The sequence below is a fragment of the Misgurnus anguillicaudatus genome, chromosome 3 (genome assembly GCF_027580225.2).
Source record: "Misgurnus anguillicaudatus chromosome 3, ASM2758022v2, whole genome shotgun sequence".
Taxonomy (NCBI): domain Eukaryota; kingdom Metazoa; phylum Chordata; class Actinopteri; order Cypriniformes; family Cobitidae; genus Misgurnus; species Misgurnus anguillicaudatus.
In genome coordinates, this window is record NC_073339.2 from 29,063,156 (window position 1) to 29,082,881 (window position 19,726).

The 19,726-nt window shown below is 35.2% G+C and overlaps 2 protein-coding genes across 5 annotated transcripts in view; both read left to right on the forward strand.

Annotated features, from left to right (window-relative positions):
* Window positions 1-262: 262 nt before the first annotated feature.
* Window positions 263-8,074, forward strand: myoz2b (myozenin 2b). The gene is made up of 6 exons (XM_073864034.1): window positions 263-471; window positions 1,387-1,500; window positions 2,242-2,408; window positions 5,408-5,506; window positions 6,056-6,243; window positions 6,858-8,074. Exons 2-6 carry the CDS (start codon window positions 1,416-1,418, stop codon window positions 7,081-7,083), a joined length of 765 nt encoding a protein of 254 aa, XP_073720135.1. The 5' UTR covers window positions 263-471; window positions 1,387-1,415; the 3' UTR covers window positions 7,084-8,074.
* A 1,720-nt stretch (window positions 8,075-9,794) lies between these two features.
* usp53b (ubiquitin specific peptidase 53b) overlaps window positions 9,795-19,726 on the forward strand; it is a 64,098-nt gene continuing 54,166 nt past the window's right edge. For 3 of the 4 annotated variants that reach the window (XM_055205351.2, XM_055205350.2, XM_055205353.2), the window contains exons 1-3: window positions 9,795-10,104; window positions 14,449-15,140; window positions 16,462-16,554. In XM_055205351.2, coding sequence (XP_055061326.2) covers window positions 14,964-15,140; window positions 16,462-16,554 — 270 coding nt within the window. In that variant the 5' untranslated portion in view covers window positions 9,795-10,104; window positions 14,449-14,963. The remainder of the gene's footprint in view (window positions 10,105-14,448; window positions 15,141-16,461; window positions 16,555-19,726) is intronic. The other variant, XM_055205352.2, reaches the window with a different exon arrangement.

Here is a 19,726-nt window from a genome sequence, read left to right on the forward strand (position 1 = left end):
AGCTTGAATTGTTTTAATAACCATTAAGGCAAAGTAAACAGCATTGGTTGTCCTACTGGAACTTTAAATGAATAAACTTAGGCTAATAAAAATATTTAGCAAATGCCATGTGATAATGCCACACACTGAGAAATTATTGTTAATATCACATCACATTTACTCTACACACCCGCTCAAACACAGAAACTCTTATGCACTTTATCTTGCTCACTTTATTCTCATGCATGTATAACCCCACCACCAACACCACTACGTTGTTCCATACCATCATATAGCATTGTGAGAGGTTTGAGTGCTGAACACAGCTAAAATTAGCCTATTGATGTAAGCTAGCGTTCAACTAAACCCTCACACACCCCCACCCCAGAACAAGTCAAGAGCAGAGTGGGAGACAAAGACAAATCAGGCCGGATCAAACTTCCTTTTAGAAGATACAGGTAGAATTAAAAAAAAAACACAGAGCTCCAACAGGTAAGTCCTTGAAAGACTTTATTTTGTGTGGACCTGATGGAGACATGTTATGATAGTGTTAAGTTTGTAGACAGTTTTGTCACTGTGCAACATATTCAATTGGCTTTCTGGTGAATGTGTTATTTTTGTGTATTGTCGGTTAAAAATGTATACCTTGAATGTAGGCCTACTGTAAGTTGTTAAGATAAAAGCATCAAGCCAAATGTATTAATGCTGCCTACTGTAAATGTAAATGTGATGGGAAAAATCTTCAAAGTCAGAAACATCTCAAATGTTAATGATGCACATTTGACAGATGATTTAAAAAAAAGTTTTTATTGATCTTTGTATATAGTCAGTATAGTTTATATTGTAACATAACCAAATAACCATTGAAACCATCCCTCTTCATAAATTAAAATCAAGCTTAAGTCCATGCTACGAAAACATAATTCAACAATGCATCTATTTAAAGTCTTTAATGTTGGCACTGGCCATGGGTTCTGTAGTTTGTTTTGTGCCAAGATCAGACTCACTAACACATTGTACACCCTGGACACAATGTTCAGTCTCATCCTCACCCAATGATTTATTTAACTTCCTGACATATGACATATTGCTCTGTATAAAGACTTGGCTTATGTAAGTATCACCTAAATGATTTAAAATAGACATTTTGTGCAGCTCCAAAAATCCTTTATCTTTGAAAAGCGAGTAGAATTTTTATTTGCTAAAAATGATTCTATTACTTAATTGTTATGCCAGTAATTAACATTTTTTTTTAGATTACTTGATGAGTATCTGACATATAATTGTAGTTAATTATATTTAATATTAATATTTATTTAAATATAACATATAATAATATCTAAAGATGTCGAGATTGAAATCAACCGGAAACTGCTACTGTGTATATTTGTCCTCTATGTATTGCAGCACTGCTTGGGATTTTCATCTAAGCCACCATGTCACAATTCAGCACTCTTTCACCACGTGAGAGGAAAATGCAGGCTGCCGCCCTTTGCCATGAGGTTCATGGCGATTTCAACGGTATTACCTTCACCTGCAAACCATTATCCCTCCATCCAACCTGCTCTCAGATCAGCACTGAATGACTAAAGGGCAAAGAGCATAGCTGGCAATCAGGCAGAGAAAAGGCAACCTTTTAAGTATGGTTCAGGGCCACAGCTTCATACCAGTCATAAATAAGCTTGTGTGAATGCTCTTCTGCCTGTAGCGGCAGATCACTCCGTCATTGTCACAGGCTATTTCTGCAGAGGCTAAAGTTGGGAGGACAGGGTAGGACAGCTGTGCTGCCTCAAGCTGAAAAAAGCACAGAATAAAGAAGAGCCTGATCAAATGACACATTATTTTGTAACAACACAGTGCTTTTGTAAAACATCCGACTAACGTTAAGTGAAATAAATGGACAATTGGACCATAAAGAGCAGTTTAATTAACATTAAATGATTTAAAGAGTATTTGTTGACACACACAAATATGTTATGCTTGGAATCATTTGGAAATTACATATTTTTTTGTAGCTTAGCTGAATAGCAGCTGCATTACCAAAAGCCATAAACCCTTGCCTTAATTAAAATATCATAATCATAGTTTCTTCTGGTTATTTTTGTTAAGCATATGCTATGCTGATACACAAGAATGTCCCTAACTTTTTTTTGTAATGCAAGTTTAATTATAATGCCTTATGTACATTAAGCTATGATATATCATTACTAATGTTTTTAAAATTATGTTTAAATAACAATAAATGGTTTGATATTAATGCAGGTGTTACTATGGATCTGGGAAAGAAACTTTCCACTCCTAAAGACATTATGCTGGAGGAACTGTCTCTCCTGTCAAACAGAGGATCACGCCTTTTTAAGATGCGACAACGGAGATCAGAGAAATACACGTTTGAAAGTATTCAGAATGAAGCCAATACTATTTTTAATGTAAGTACCTTTTAAACACATAAGCAAGAGAGTGATGACATGGCTGGTTGGTTTCTAGTGGAATATCTGCTTTTGTTCGATATCACAATTTATGATGTCACAGATAATGCAAATTAATACAATGCCTACTATATTACTAAAAAACAGCAATAATTGTCTTGTATAATTAAAGGGATAAGAGATAGAACCGTATGAGTTTCCTTACACTGTTAAAAGCAAAAGAAGATGTTTTAATGTAGCCACAGTTGATAGTACCCATTGACTTAAAAACAAACACTATGGAAGTGAGTGGGTACCATTGAGTGCTAACCATCGTTTATCAAAATATCTTCTTTTGTGTTTGTCTACTATGTCATGTAATTCTGTTTTACTTATTTGAACTGTTGCATGCATTTATAAGTTGGAGAAGCAAGCATGTGCTCAATTGAATGAATGGCAGCCACACATGGAAGATAGCAAATGCCACGTGCCCAGTGTCCTTCCAAATGTTCCACCGTTAGGGTCAACACTATGCTTCCCAGACAGCCTACTTCATTTATCAGTGTTCAAGTACTTTTGTGTTAGTGTGTGCACATGCTTTTTGTATCACTATTTGCCAAAATGCATTTATTTAAATGAAACTATTTTACACACGTTGTAGTCCTGATAATACAGTACCAGGGTCACACATGCTACCACCAAATACTATTGAACAAAAAGGCTTTTTTTCTATTACAGTGGTTCTCAAACTGGGGTCCGGGGCCCCCAGGGGGGCCGTGAGATGGTGCCAGGGGGGCCCCAGTTTTATGACATTTTATAAAGGTCATTCATTTATCATTAATTCTGTGTAAATAAACCTAAAAAAATGGCTACTAACCAACAGCACTACTTTGTATAACTTAATATGTTTTGTTTAATTAATGGGTTAAATTTTAGAACAGTTTTTGTCATACATTTTCTTTGGGGGGGGCCGCGAAGGAATTCACCGTACACAAGGGGGGCCGCACGCAGAAAAAGTTTGAGAACCACTGTTCTAAACAAAACAAGCAAACACTGGGGTCACAGTGACCTCTGTAGGAGAAGAATATGCAGTCACAGTGTAATTAAGCAGCTGGTCTCTTAACAAACATACATCCAAGGGAGATACACCTTGTAGAATGATATAAAATAGAAATTTTGAAAATTAAGGTTTGTTTTTAATTTAGTTCGGTTCTGAACAACTTATTTCATATGAGAAATGTTTACAGAAAGTTTAAAATACAGAATAAGAACACAATTTCTAAAAATAACCCAGTTTAAAAGTTTCCATACACCTGATTCTTAACACTGTACGATGTTACCTGGACCATCAATGACCGTTTTTTTGTTTTGTTTAAAGTTTTTTGTTTGTCCTGAGCCATTAAACAGTTCAGTCTTCAGAAAAAAAACCAAGTCCTGCAGAATCTTTGCTTTTTAGCATATTTTCATATTTGAACCCTGTTTGCCAGTGACGGTACACTTTTAAGTTCCATATAGCACTGGTGAAGCACCTGTGTAGAACCACATAGTGCTATGTAGAACCATATGTAGTGCTATAGTGGTGCTGTATGGCCCCCATATGGTTCTACACAAGTGCTTCACCAGTGCTATAGCACCAAAAACGGTTCCTCCATGACTACGAGCAAAGAACCACTTTTGGTGCTATATAGCACCGTTTGTTTTTAGAGTGACGATGTTGAGATTTATTTTTTACATTGAGGACAATCAATGGACTCATACGTAACTATTACAAACATTCGGTGATGGTCAGGGAGTCAATACCATACATTTAAAGGACAGGCGTATGTAAACTTTTGGGCAGGGGGACCAGTGTAAATTGTCATTTATTAAATTATCACATTTTAATTTTATCATCCACAAGCTATAAAAATACATAGATGTTTCCCAGAAGACAAAATAATAACAATTTACCCCAATTATAATTTTTAGAGGCTACAGCAACTGTAGCTGTCATATACCGTAAAGTCCCAAATGTGACAAATAGGAGCTACACTGTAAAAGATTATTTGCGGCCTTCATGTTTTGTTTAATCAACTCAAACAGATTTACAAGTCCTTTCAACTTACTATTATTTATCTTGACTAGAGATGAGTTGTTATACCTTAAAATAAATCAAACAAAGTGCCATTCGTCAATATGTGACGGGAGGGTATACCTTTCGCGTCATTTTTTGACGAACTGGGGACTTCAATACTATTACGTCCGTTGCATTCTCTTTCCTATTTTCTTACCATTTTCGCGTCGGTTTAGGGTTAGATTTACATAATGACATCCCTACCCAAACCTAACTCTAACCCCAACGCCAGGTGACAACTGTCGTACCTAACTCTAACCCCAACGCCAGGTGACAACTGTTTAATTTCGCGTACACTGTTTAATTTTGCGTAATCTAACCCTAAACCGACGCAAAAATGGTAAGAAAATAGGAAAGAGAATGCAACGGACGTAATAGTATTGAAGTCCCCAGTTCGTCAAAAAATGACGCGAAAGGTATACCCTCCCCGTCACATATTGACGAATGGTCGGGGTGAGGATGTGTTGCAACCACTGTACCACAATCTTTGCTTGCTATTGTTTGTGCTTTTGTTTTCAAAAAGTGATGTCATTTACTTAAGGAAACAATTGGGAATTTGGCTATTGTTGTTGTTGTAGTTAAATATTACACAAGAGGAATCAACAAGACAGACCCACGAAAAATCTGTCAATGCTACAAAATGGCAACATCCACTTATACCAAAAAAATAAAAATAAAAAATAAAATAAAATAAAATAAAATAAAATAAAATAAAATAAAATAAAATAAATATATGGAATATTATAAAAAGTAGTCAAATAATTTATTATTTTAAATAGATAACAACAACAACAACAACAACAACAGTGATAATATTATTTCAGCAGCATGCTTAATAACATATGCATAAAGACCTATATCCACTTTTAAGCACACTTTTTAAAGATAACTGTCGTATTAATTGCAGAATGAAAATCAGGCCAATGCTGAAAATAAAGCTGTCGATTCAAAAACACCACCAAACACACCAGATGCCAGAAACCCAGCAAATCCTCAGGACATTGCACCTGGTAGGTCAAAATCATCTCTCTCTGAAATGCACATAGTATAATGCAAAGTTTGATACTGATAGTAAGAATTGTGTTAGACATGGCTACAAATAAACACAATTGAATTCATATACACAAAGTGTAATAAACTTGTAACAAGTAACAAGCTTGTAAGATAGTAGTTACTGCACTCCCACAACCTTGTATCATTTGTGAGAGAAAACATAAAGATAGTGACAGCAGCCCCCTCCCTTTTGCTTTCTATTTTCAGCTGAATCAATCACACTAAGTGACTTTAAAAGGGTTACAGTATGTGTGCCTGTTTTTATACATTATTTTATTACTACATTTAACTATATTTTAGTTTCAGTTGCAGTACTACATAGTTTAATTTTGGTTCTGTTTATATCCAGTTTATTTTCCACTCCACTCACCTCGATTAAGGTCAATGTACTTTAATTTCTGTAGCTTATACAACAAAAAGTATTATTCAAAGAGAGCTGTGCTGTATCGTAAACTTCGGATCAATACAACATGCAGTCTAAATAGCAAAATCTGTCACTTTTCCTGGATATGGAGGGCCCTTGACAAACATTCCTCCAGAGAGGTTCAATGCCACAGCCATGCCTAAATCCTACCACTCACCTTGGGAAGAGGCTATCATCAATGACCCCACACTGGCCGACACACTCAATCCTCACATGCCTGTGCCTGAGCCTAAAGCAGAGTCCCCTGACTACAAAAGCTTTAACAGGTATTGCAATAGTTTTGTGTACTAATGCTATCACAAAACATGCACTGACATGAAAAGTTAATTGTGAAATTGTTTTATTTTAATACAAATGTTTAAAAGATTATGTTGGTTTATTTTAGAGATGTCACTCTTTTTGTATTACACATAGTAGAGAATGGTTCAGTGAGATTAAAATGTATTAATACTACACAGCACCATCCTGAGGTAAGAAACTGTAAGTGCAACCGTAATACAGTATGTTTTCCTGGATGTATTGAATGCATGATATTCTTAATGTTATTATAATCTATATAAAGTATGTACAAGGTATGTTTGTTATGTTCTTAACAAAATAACAAAAAATTATTTTATATTTCATTTATTATAAAACAAATACTAGGCCTATAATGTATATGTATTGTAAGTATGACGCAACTGTAAAAAGTTGAATCAGTTGGTAACACCTAAAAAATTATTTTTTTCAACTTAAATTTTTGACTTAAAAAGTATTTTTCACTTAAAAAGTTGATCCAACTTTTCACTTTTTACACTGTATGAAAGTCGGATATTCATTGAACCAGTAAAATACAAAAATATAGAAAAGGCAGTAAAACCAATAACTTGTTTCTTCACAGGGTGGCTACACCATTTGGTGGTTTTGATAAAGCCCCACGAGGGATCACATTTAAACTCCCAGTGGTGGACTTAAATGTCCCGAAATATCCAGAGCTCCAAGATCCTACGGCCAAGCGGCCCACATTCAACAGGACCGCCCAAGGGTGGATCTCTGAAGGCCTGCCTCTTATTTTACCCACTGTCTCTCTAGAGCCTTTTGAGATCCCAGAGTCTGAAGACCTGTAACACAGATTGAACCCCTTACTGTCCCTCAAACCAAACTGCCTGATTGCAGCATAGGTTGTTGGTAGATGTTATCAATAGCCCCATAGCTTATGATTTTTTTCCTGTGTTGAGATACATTTGATATTGCTAATCTTGGAAGAGCATTTTCCACATATAATTCAAGAGTGGATGTCTCAGTGGATCAGAACTAAAGGATTACATATGTAATACACAAAACATCAGTGTACGAGGAAGCATTATCAGATTTCATTTGGGTTGGGACATTACCCGGCACATAGCATTGTAAATGTGATGATAGCATAGTTTCATCTGAAAAAAAATCACTGCATACCATAGAATAATACCATAGAAACTTGATTTGCACCAAAGAAAAGAAATCTATACTAAATGTATTTTTGTCTTAGACAAATATTTCTGAGCCCTCTATTTAAAACAATTAGCATATATAAAAATATAAGATGTTAAATGTGGTGATTGTTGAGTTAATTTGCTGATAGGTTGTTTTGGTACAAACAGCGATTTTTATGCATGGTCATACTGTGAAATATAATCACTTCAGAAAAACAAAATCACCCCTAAGGTTATCTGCACACTGGGTGCAGCACCAAATCATATTGAGGGTACATTTTTTTACTTTGTAGTAAAACATTTTGCACTCATAATGTAGTTATGGCTTATTCACAGAACCGCACAAATATTTAAAGTATAAAAGTAAAATGCAGCACATTTAAGTAAAAAATATATAATGATATTTATCAGGGATTGAGCAGTGAACATTGAAAGCAGCCTTGTAAATATAATTAGCCTGAAAAATTATTATATATTTCTGTTTTTCTTTTTCTTTGTGAAATGTATTTCTGTTTCGGCTTATGTTTAAAATTATATTCATATTGTTAGAAACTTTGCTTGTATTGTTGTTTCAAGAAGTGGTGTACATGAACCAAACAAATAAAATTCTAATTATTTCAAAAAATGTATTTACATATAAAAAAAGATTAGAAATAACATTAAGGATAATTAAATATATCTCTTATAAATCTAATTAAAAACACATTATATAATAATAACAATAACAATAACAATAACAATAACAATAACAATAACAATAATAATAATAATAATAATAATAATAATAATAGTTATTATTATTATTATTAATGTTATTATTATTATTATTATTATTTTTGTTGTAGTTGTTTTTATTATTATTATTATTATTATTGTTATTATTAATAAATATGTTTACATTTTATATAAATGCCAAATACTTTTATATCCATTAAGTGGAAAGAACTAAAATGCCTGTATGATACTACATAACTATGCAAAGTGTTTTCACCACAGTCTCTAGAAAGAATCTGTCTCAGTTACACTTTGAGACGTAGCACACAGACATATCCTCTGACACTGCCTCTATTTACAGAAGTCATAAGTAGCCTTGAACTTGACACTCTCTGAATTACACCTCCAGACAGTCAGCAAATGCTTCCTTTGGTTTCTTCATTTGGGCTCTTAATTATAATGAGCATTCTGTTAGCTATTTTACTGTTAAAAACGTACTATGTATATAATCAAAGAACGTTAAGATCTTAATCTGTTGGGGTTTCCAGATCTGATTGATTTAAAACATGATAATAAAGCCCTGTTACCCTTTTGAAATAGAAATTCCTTCAGTAAACTTCATACAGTTAATACAGTTTTCTGGTTTATATTATAGCTAAGCACTGTAACTGAGCATTGTTTGATACACTTTACTTCAATTTAAAGGTGGTAAAACATTTTTGTGTGGTCTCAGTGATATAACTGTTCACAGATCAGACATTAAGGCAGTTCATGCCTGCAGCATTGTTTCACCTCATTATTCACACAACAATGAACCGCAAATGCTAATTATAGCCAACAAGATATAGATCAGCTAGATACATACAGTATAAGGTGAGGCAGTACATTAAATGTTAGTGTGCTGTTTTTCAAAACCCAGATATGGCAAACATCACCATATCTATTACTTTAACACAGTCATAGGACAAAAAAGAAATAACATTAAGATGTTGGGTATGGTCACTCTTATAGAAGTCTTTTGTTACTAATAAGTATACAATACTGCATTGACAAATCTTGAATTGCAAAATTTGTTTTTTAACTATTCAAACTTATCTTATGCATGCATTCGTAAATCTCATCCTGTAGGCTATGACATTTCAGTAGTAGGCTACAACATATCAGATTTGTTCATGTTTACATTAGAAATCTACATAATACAAAAAATTGCTTTGATTTTATAATTTTATCTATAAACTCTGTTACATATTATATCATCTTTTAATGATATGCTTTTGCAGGTAATTTGTCCCAGTTTCGAGTAGAAATGGTGGTTCACTGTTGCATAAGTTTTTGGTTGAAATCTGACGTGACATCATTCACCACGTCATGTTTGTAGTTCTCGCAAATAATAAACTACAGTATCCTCCGCGTTTCTGTACTCATAATCATCACTAAAATAATAATATAAGGACAAACAGCGAAAAACACATCTGTTTATTATATCATCTTTTATTAGATGTTTCTTATACAAAAAGGAAGCGCTGTGATGCTGTACAAAATCCTAAATGTCAAATGGATTGTTCTGTAGCAGAGTCTCGTGAGGATGTGTCTGAATCCACGCCCTCCAAACACGCGCTGCTTATTCCTGCGGAATGGCAGTAAATAGTGTAGCGGTATACGAGGGGCGGAGCCTGAGCCTCTAACTCCACATCCATCACAATAATCTCTAGCTCAGGATCTGAAAGGCTAAACCAACATGTCGATGAGTGTGGAGCAGGAAGGCATTAACACGGACACAGTACTGCGGTATTATTGTTTTTAGGCCCGTAGGAGACTCTTTGATGGATTTACTGAGCAGTGAAGAATCCCGACAGCAAGTAACTTAAGCCAGGCGTGCAAAATGAACCTCAGCTTCTTATGTGTATGGATAATCACGCTTATAAAAGCAGCAGGATTTGATCAACAAAACGCGTGTAGGTAAGCTATGCTTGTTTTATAATGGCTCTACCTCAAGACCTAGTGATCTGACTAACCGGACAACATATTTGAACATAATCATAGGCGCGTTGTAATGTCCAAAAATGCGGCATTGAGCAGGTCACCGGATGCGCATGCGTAGTAGCAGGTGTAAAGGCATGCTGAGCGCATTTCTGTTTTTTGTTTATCATCTTTACATTGCAATATCACAGTGACTCATATTTCATACATTGCTCATGGATGAAAACCCGGCTATATATACATGTAGGTTAGACTAGTACACAGTGAAATAATGATATCACAGTCTTTCAGTGTGCGTTCACAAAGACTAGAGCGACTTTTCATTGTGTCAGAAAAATATTTATTTTTCTTAAAGCTGTATTTTAACTACTGAAAAAACTTTAAAAAAAATTATTTTGACAATATTCGATTTTGTTTCCTTATAATAGCAGTAGCACAATGTGTTATTGTAGTATGCAGTAGCAGCAATAGATGATAACCATAAATTAGTCAACGAGTTTCTTGTACAGTAATGTTTACACCACTGATAGGATAAATGTGTGTCCCAACAATACATGGTCTTCAAAAAAACACTTTTCTTTTCTGAGAAAATTATTTTCTTTTACAAATCTTTATGGCATGCTGTTACACGTTCTCCATTTCCAGTGATAGGAAGTCTGCATCATTGCTGCAACTGCATACAGCCCATCATCTTCATGCAGTAGCCATGGCAATGGTCCAGCATTTACAGTAATATACTGCGACACTGCGGCAACAAGTTCCACGTTTTTTCTTGACCCTGGACACAAAGGGGTCTAAATGGAGGGTTGCCGCTTACCGCAGATTTCTGTGTACAATCCTCATCAGTGACACAGCTTAACCTCCTTCATAAAGCTTGCTGCAATAAATGCTGTCTTTGATAACTCAAGTTTAAAGTAACTGAAATTCTCACCACAAAACTGACAGCACACATCTATATGTATGTTTAATTGATGAATAACTAATTATATATATAGCCTTATACTCATAACGCAATAGAGAAGGAATGTCAAGTTGTACATATTTTATGAGTTAAAGCACAAGTACAAGTGCATCACTATGATTGTTTAAAGATGTATTTATATATATTTATCTAATTTATATAAAAATAACTTTGGCTAGGTTTTCACAAGTAGAGGAGAGCGGGGCACAACCTAACGCTTTTTGACTTTGGCTCTATCATTCAAAAATATTTAAGTTAGATTAATAATTTTTTTTACACAATCAACACACATCTCTGTAAACAAATGAACACTTAAGGTTTATTTATGGGACCTACCGTTATTATACAATTACATGGAAAAGTGACAGGAGTGCAAACGTTACAACTTACCCCACAGGGGGTTTGTTGTACTGTAACACCTGCTAGAAAATTTGGTTTAAACACAAATAATTCAATAAAATTCTGTCTATATACTAAAGATGGATATTGTTTATACATCTGCCTATAATAGATAGATATCCACACATTCATCCATTCATTATCTTTCATCTAACCATCCTTGTATTATGCAACAATGCATATAAATAGATTATTTGAAAGGGCTGTACAATTAAGACAGTTATTTCCCCTAATATTGTATTAACAGTTATCATTTTCATTAATATTATTTACATTGTTTCCATTTCATTATCATTGTATACTGAAGGCTTAGTTGTAATGCTGTGTTACAACTAACCCCGTTGTGTAAAAATGTTTTCAATCCCAGCTATCAGTTATAGGAGTTGTTGACTTGACATGGTGTTATGTTTTAGGAAGTGATTAAAATAATATAAGGTTGGATTTGGTGACTTACACACCCAACTCAGAAATAAAAAAAACAAGTGCAAAATTTGTGCATGTCTTACTAATAAAATCTGTCCAACTAGACTAGAAAAATGTAGTTGAAACTCTACTTGAAACTAGTTGAATGGTGCAGAAATGGCATAAAGTAATGTGACAAGAGTAAATGTAAAATCAAAAATGATGATATAAGCATAAATTTTACAACCAGCTGTCTTATTCCATGTATCCCGAATTCAACTGTTTGAATACAAACATTGCTCATTTGTTACACAAGACACCTTAGAAAAGAGAGAAAGTCCATGGAAAAGTCCATTACAGAAGAGAGGGAAATAATGTCTAAAGAATTGCCATTGCAAGACCATTAGATATGATCATTGCGATTATGTGTCTCAACAATGAGGTAAAAGCACCACTTATAAGACTGTGTAACGTTGTGCCTGGTGTAAATGTTATAGAAGTAACTGGACACTACAGCAGTCTGCAAGAGTAAATAGTTTTTGTTTCTGTATGTTTTTATTATGCAGGCAAAAGCTAAAAGATATGGTGATCAGGGTATAAGCTATAAACTTTCTGGATCATACCTATTGTTTTCTGCCAGTGAGGAAATATGTGCCAGGGCGGCAATAAAAATACACACTGCTTGCTGAGCTGAATTCTCTTCATGTACAGTAGGTTCCTGGGATATCAAGATGTTGTGAAAAAAACGGAAAGCTGTTTCATATCTACAGACTTGTTTGGCCTGTACACAAATTGCCGTAGCTCAGCAACTGGCACTTTTCTTGTTTTTTGCTTTCGGAATGGTTTACTAAAGTCTTGCTTGTAGATTGTAAATGGGAACCTTAAAGGTTGAGGTATGGTCTACGTTTTACGCGTATGCGAGGGTCTGCGTACATTGGATGTGATGCAATTTTTGTCATCAGAAGAGTCTGTGTACACATGCGAGTCAATGAACTATACTTTGCAACGCTGTGCGTTCTACCAGGTGTACACATAAAAACAGACTATACTCCCGGGCTTAATGCTTATGCAGATTTACTAAACAGGACAAATTAGCGTGAGAGCGAAATATTATAAAACACCACCAGTGGGAGTATACATTTCTGCGTGTTATTTACTTTCAGGTTAACGAACACAGGTGCAAAGTTTAATTTCCATAATGATCAATGCAATCTACCAAGAGGAGCGCAAATTAACATCGGGTTTTAAAGGGATAGTTCACCCAAAAATGAAAATAATGTTATTAATAATGACTCACCCTCATGTTGTTCCAAACTCGTAAGACCTCCGTTCATCTTTGGAAACACAGTTTAAGATGTTTTATATTTAGTCCGAGAGCTTTCTGACCCTTCATTGAAAATGTATGTACGGTATATACTGTCCATGTCCAGAAAGGTAATAAAAACATCATCAAAGAAGTCCATGTGACATCAGTGGGTCAGTTAGAATGTATTAAAGCATCAAAAATACATTTTGGTCCAAAAATTCAGCATTGTTTTCTCTTCCGCTGTTGTGAAGCGCATGCGCGAGACTAAAGTCACGTGACTGCAGTGATGATGAATGACGTACGACGCGGCTAACGTGTTATCTGGTGTGCCCCTGCTGTTTTTTTTGTGTATGGGATATTTTTCGAATGAAGGACTCAGTCCTTTGTTGAAATTCCGATGATCCCTCGAAATTGGAACAGTCCTTCGACGGATGTCGATGATGTAACATCCTTAAAATTTTGGCTTCCAAGGATCCTTCCTTGACATTGAGAAACACCTGCTGTAAGTTTGAAAAAAGAACTTTGCAAACATGTCTGAGGATAACACGTCATCTCATCACTGCAGTCACGTGACTTTAGTCTCGCTCATGCACTTTACAACAGACTCGGAAGAAAAGACAATGCTGAATAAAGTCTTACTTTTTGTTATTTTTGGACCAAAATTTTAACTATACCTTTTAAGACCGTCTTTTTATATGTTAAAAAATTGCACAAATACCAGTAAATTAAGGAGCACAAACCTTAGTAAATAATTTTGCATGATTCAATAATTACACTCCTCCTTTAAAGTTTGTGTCTAAAAGGGAAAGTCTTATAAATGCATATTCAGCACTAGTGTTTAACAAAAGATAATTTACCTATGCAAAAGAGCAAAAGAAGTACAAGATGTTAGTTGGCCAAAAGTTCAAAAATCTACAATCTACAGTAGGACTCATTCAGATTATTAGTATTCGGTTAGTTAAAGCAGTAAAAGTCCAAGCAGGTTGCAACTACTATAGATCTAAAGAAATGATAAGGTATACTCTCAGGTAACCATGTGACTGTATTATGTAGTTTTGAAAAAACAAACAGTTCCTTCCTGGCCTGTAATTGTTATAAGATAATCTGTTAACCTATAAAACATTTCTTTATTTTTAATAGGAGGTCTTGTTATACCTAATTTATACCATATTATGGCTATTGAAATCTAAAGTATTATTTTACAACATTTTTTTCATATCTCTAACCCAACCCTTTTCTCTCACTTTCTCTATAGGTTTGTTAGCCATTGTTTTACCTCAGTGCCTATCCTGCAGAGTCCTTATGGATAACCCCCTTCAGTGACTTTCCTGGAAATGCTAAGGAGAGTAATGGATTTCTTCTTCTATCTGCATCCCTATTCTTATTGCCAGTGTGCCTGGATGCAGATGAATCCACACAAACAGAGGAGACAGAGTGTGATTATCGTCATAGTAACAGCTGGACCAATAAAGCAATGTGCTGCAACTTGTGGCTAGATGTCAAATGCTCACGTTAAATTAAAGGCCACTGCGTTGAATGATTTGCTCATATCCCAATGGTGTGCCGTCAAATTCTGCATACTGAACAATTTCCAGTGCAATATAACAGTTTCACTCAGTTTGTATTGCCACTAGAGCACTCTGAGGTTGTCTGCGCTGTCAGATACCGGGACTGCTTGGCACTAATGTGGCCCAAGACAGATACATCAACCTCAGGTTGCTTGAGTAATTGACTCCGGCTGTCTGCTGGAGAGGGTCAGGCTCCAATCTTATGGCATGGGTCAAACTGTTTAAAAAGCCTGGCGGCAGCATGGCTGGTTCTGGTGCCTATAGCGGGACTGGGCTAAGCAAGTCCTACCAGCCAGGCAGCATGATCTCTCTCGCCCTGACCAAAGGTCTTCTTAATGAGCCAGGTCAGAATAGCTGTTTCCTAAACAGTGCTGTGCAGGTAAGTAAAGTATTAAGAATATATGCAGGTGGATGTTTTTTTCAAAACTTTCAATATTCTATCCATGTGTCTGAAATGATTTACTTCGCTAAAGTATGTGGAAATCAGTACAGTATGGGAAATAAATGGTATGCCCGAAACCTCAGTATGCAAAAAAGTACGCTAGGAAAATACCTAGATGGTCTTCTTATGCAGAGATTAAGTTGTATGCATTAGAGGGATATTTTCCTATCCCATAAGGCCACAAGAGCTGAAAAGTCAACAAAATAGTTTTTAATAAAATAAATACTGGAAACTGGGGAGCTTAGTATAGACTCACCTAAAGTATTATTAGGAACACCATTATTACTAATAATTATTACTATTATTACTAATACTGTGTTTAATCCCCTTTCGCTTTCAGAACTACCTTAATTCTATGTGGCATTGATTCAACAAGGTGCTGAAAGCCTTCTTTTGAAATGTTGGCCTATATTGATAGGATAGCATCTTGCAGTTTATGGAGATTTGCGTGATGCTCTATTGGGTTGAGATCTGGTGACTAGGGGGGCCATTTTAGTACAATGAACTCATTGTCATGTTCAAGAAACCAATTTGAAATGTTCAAGCTTTTTGACATGGTGCATTATCCTGCTGAAAGTAGCCATCAGAGGATGGGAACATGGTGATCATGAAGGGATGGACATGGTCAGAAACAATGCTCAGGCAGGCTGTGGCAGTAAACGATGCCCAATTGGCACTAAGGGGCCTAAAGTGTTCCAAGAAAACATCGCCCACACCATTACACCATTGCATTAATTAGAAATTAGGTGTTCCTAATAATCCTTTAGGTGAGTGTAAGTACACCTGCAAAAAAATTATTCCTTGTGGTTTATGTTTAAGTAAATTAGTTTCACGGCTTTTGTTAGTACATCATAGGCCAAGGAATTTGAATGTAACGAAATACTGGTGATGAATTTCTGAATGCAACAAGTGTTTGTACACTCTAAGAAATTATGTGTTCATTTTAACACATTGTTTTGTGTTAAACTATTTAACACATAATGTGTTATTTTAATACACTATGTGTCATTTCGTGTTGATTTTTTGTTCAAATAAATAAAAGGGACAACACAAGATGTGTTAAAACAACACAAAATGTGTTATTCCAAAAATATCACAGAGATGTGTTATTTTAACACATTCGTTTTAAGAGTGTAGAGAATGATATAATAAGTTTAATTATACTGTAAAAGCAGTTTTAATAAATGCAGAACACTGCAGGATGGAACATGATGTACTATGAAAGGCAGATTACAAATTAAAGACCAGTTTGTTTCAGGTTCTTTGGCAGCTTGACATCTTCAGGAGGAGCCTGCGACAGCTCTCTGGCCATTTCTGCTTGGGTGATGCCTGTATTTTCTGTGCTTTAAAGGTGAATACATATGTCACAACCTAGTTCTGCTACTTTAACAACATTATTTGGCGTCATTAAAAGGATAGTTCAGCCAAAAATGATATGATTTGAAACCCATGATTTACTCACCATCAAGGCGCGCGAGATGCATATGTCCATCCTTTTTCAAATAAACACATTTTCAGTTATTTTAGAAAATGTCCTAGATCTTTCTGTTTATAAAATGCAAGGATATGGGGGCCACCTCCTTCAAGTCCAAAAAATGTGCATTCATCCTTCACAAAAGTAATCCAGCCGGCTCCAGGGGGGTAAACAAAGGCCTTCTAAGGGTAATCAGTGCGTTTTTTTAGTAGAAATATCCATATTTAAAACTTTATAAATAAAAATAACTAGCTTCCGGTAGCACCACCATTTTAGCTGCCTCCGCATTCAGGAGAGAGTATCTGCGTAGTGTACACACTTTTCTTAGTATGACAAATGCGGAGGGCGGAGGTACAGAGCAGCAGCAAAAAATCTTTACAGTAAAGTGTGTACACGGAATGTGAAGGCGGCTAAGATGGTAGCATTACTGGATATTAATGAATATAGCTTGTAAAGACCTTTTTCATTTATGCATTTGGCTGACACTTCCGAAGCAACTTACAGTGCCATTCAGTACGTGTGTTCTCATGAGAGACTTATAGGGTGGATTTCAAAATTTGGATGTTTGTTTACAAAGCATTATCTGGGCTCGCTCCAAAGTACATCAGTGATCTTTTACATCCTTACTCTCCGACTAGAGCACTAAGGTCCTCTGACCAACTGTTACTGATGGTTCCTCGCTGCCGCTATAAATCTAAGGGTGACCACGCTTTTTCGGTGAGGGGTCCAAAATTGTGGAATAGTCTTCCTCTTTATGTGAGGTCATCTTCATCTTTAGCCAATTTTAATTCGTCCTTGAAGACATATCTGTTCTCTGTAGCCTTTGAATAGATTATAAATTATGTGTTGATGTTGATAGAATTATGTGTTGTTGTTTTTTAACTGTTTTTAATATTTTTATTCATTTGTAAAGCACTTTGGCTCAACCTTTGTTGTTTTTAAATGTGCTATAAAAATAAAGGTTGACTTGACTTGACTTATAGTTATTATAAGATTATAATTATTTATAATTTATTCAGTAAATAAAAGTATAGGCTGAAAATTGGTATAATTAAGATTAATCTAATTACATATTTCAAGATTATTATTATTTTACATTAATGTAATAAAATATCCAAAAACTACTTGCACAGTGCATCCCTGTCAACCCTCCAGTTTTTCTCAGTATTTCCCCGTATTTTAACATTCTATCCTGCCATCATCCTGTATAAATAATTTACTGTATTTCTCCTGTATTTTTAATCGATAAAGCAGGCGACAGTATAACTGTAACAAATCACTCAAACAAATAACGACAATAAAACAAGAAGAAGAAAAGCGTCCCGAGGGAGGGTGGAGGATGACGAGCTGCTGCGAAACTTTAGCGTCATTGTTGCCTACCAATGAAGTAATATCCGCGTTATCGTCAGTTTCCGCTTGTAGAAACTATGGCAACACATGTGGAAAAAGTGGAGGTTATACAATGGCTTAAAATAATGATCAAACTCAAACATACAGGTAATAAAATTTTTTACTTGTTATCTTATCTGTAAACATGATTAGCGTATTCCATCTCTGGATGGTGAAAGCAACAGCTGTGTCTCAATTTGAAGGCTGCGACGTCTTAATGGCTGAATATTATAAAATAAACATTTAAAACCCTTACATAAAAGTGTGTAATTTGCAAGAAAAAAGCATTATAAATGTTTTTTATTAAAGGGGACATATCATGAAAATCTGAGTTTTTGCATGTTTAAGTGCTATTATTGGGTCCCCAGTGCTTGTATCAATCTAGAAAATGTGAAATGGAACAACCCAGTAACATTTTGGTAAACCAGCATGTGAAAAAATAGGTCATTGGCTCCCATTGTGATCTTAGAAGGGGATAATACCGCCCCTTTATATCCAACCACAGCACTACCATTTAGTGCAGAGATCACCTCATTTGCCTTTAAAAGGACAAACCCAAAAAATGGCATAATTTTGCTTAGACCTACAAAGTTGCAATTTTAACATGCTATAATAAATTATCTATATGGTATTTTGAGCTAGAACTTCACATATGGGGCTCTATCTTACACCCGGCGCAATGTGCGACGCAAGTGTCTTTCGCTAGTTTCCACCCTAATTTTCTCGTTTAGCGCCGCGTTGTTTAAATAGCAAATGCATTTGCGCCCCCTTTTGCGCCCATGGGCGTTCTGGTCTGAAAAACGAGGTGGGTTCAGGCGCATTGTTGGCGCGTTGCTATTTTGAGGCAACTAAAATAGACTATATGTGCAATATGTTTTATGTTATTTAAAGAGCGCATTAGTAATATGCGCCTATAAACGGGAGGACAATGCGGGTTTGCTTATCACAAAGTACATGAATGCGCAGCAGCACAAAAATGCTTTTAAATATGAAAGATTAAAGGATTGAATGTAAAAGATTATTATTGAGTCTCTTGGACATAAATGAGGACTAATTATGAGACGTTAGAAGGCGCAAAGAGCTGCTTCACCTGCAGCCTGGTAAGTAAATAAATGCTTTGCTTTAAACAAATGCATCTGTTTTTAAATGTTTTTTTTTTAATGCTACCTCACGGATTTATTGTATATGATGACTCTGTACCTGCGGATATGGTGAGATGAGAAACAATTTTAAGTAATGCATAAAAAAAACTCTTTGCTAAAAAAAAACCGCTGTCCAAAGTGCTGAAACGTGCGGAGAGCCTTTTGTACATTCTTTATCTCCTGTTTGTTACAAATAAAGTATTTATAGAGTACAAACCTTATCTTACATACTTGTAAATTATTTTTTGATGATATTGGATAGCCATACATTTAAAGCAACTATAAGCCTGCTTTTTTACTTCCATGACTAAAAGAAAACGGGTTTTAAAGGTTTTAATAAAAAAATTAACAATTTCAATACAAGTGAAAAACAACATAATTATTTAACATTAATCTTAAACTGGGGATCTTCTACCTCCGCTTAGTTTTTCAGTTTACAAAGTCTGTCATCTAAATAGGGATTAGACATAGCGCCAGCGCAAAAGGCTTTTAAAGGGGATGAGAGCTGAGACTCTCAT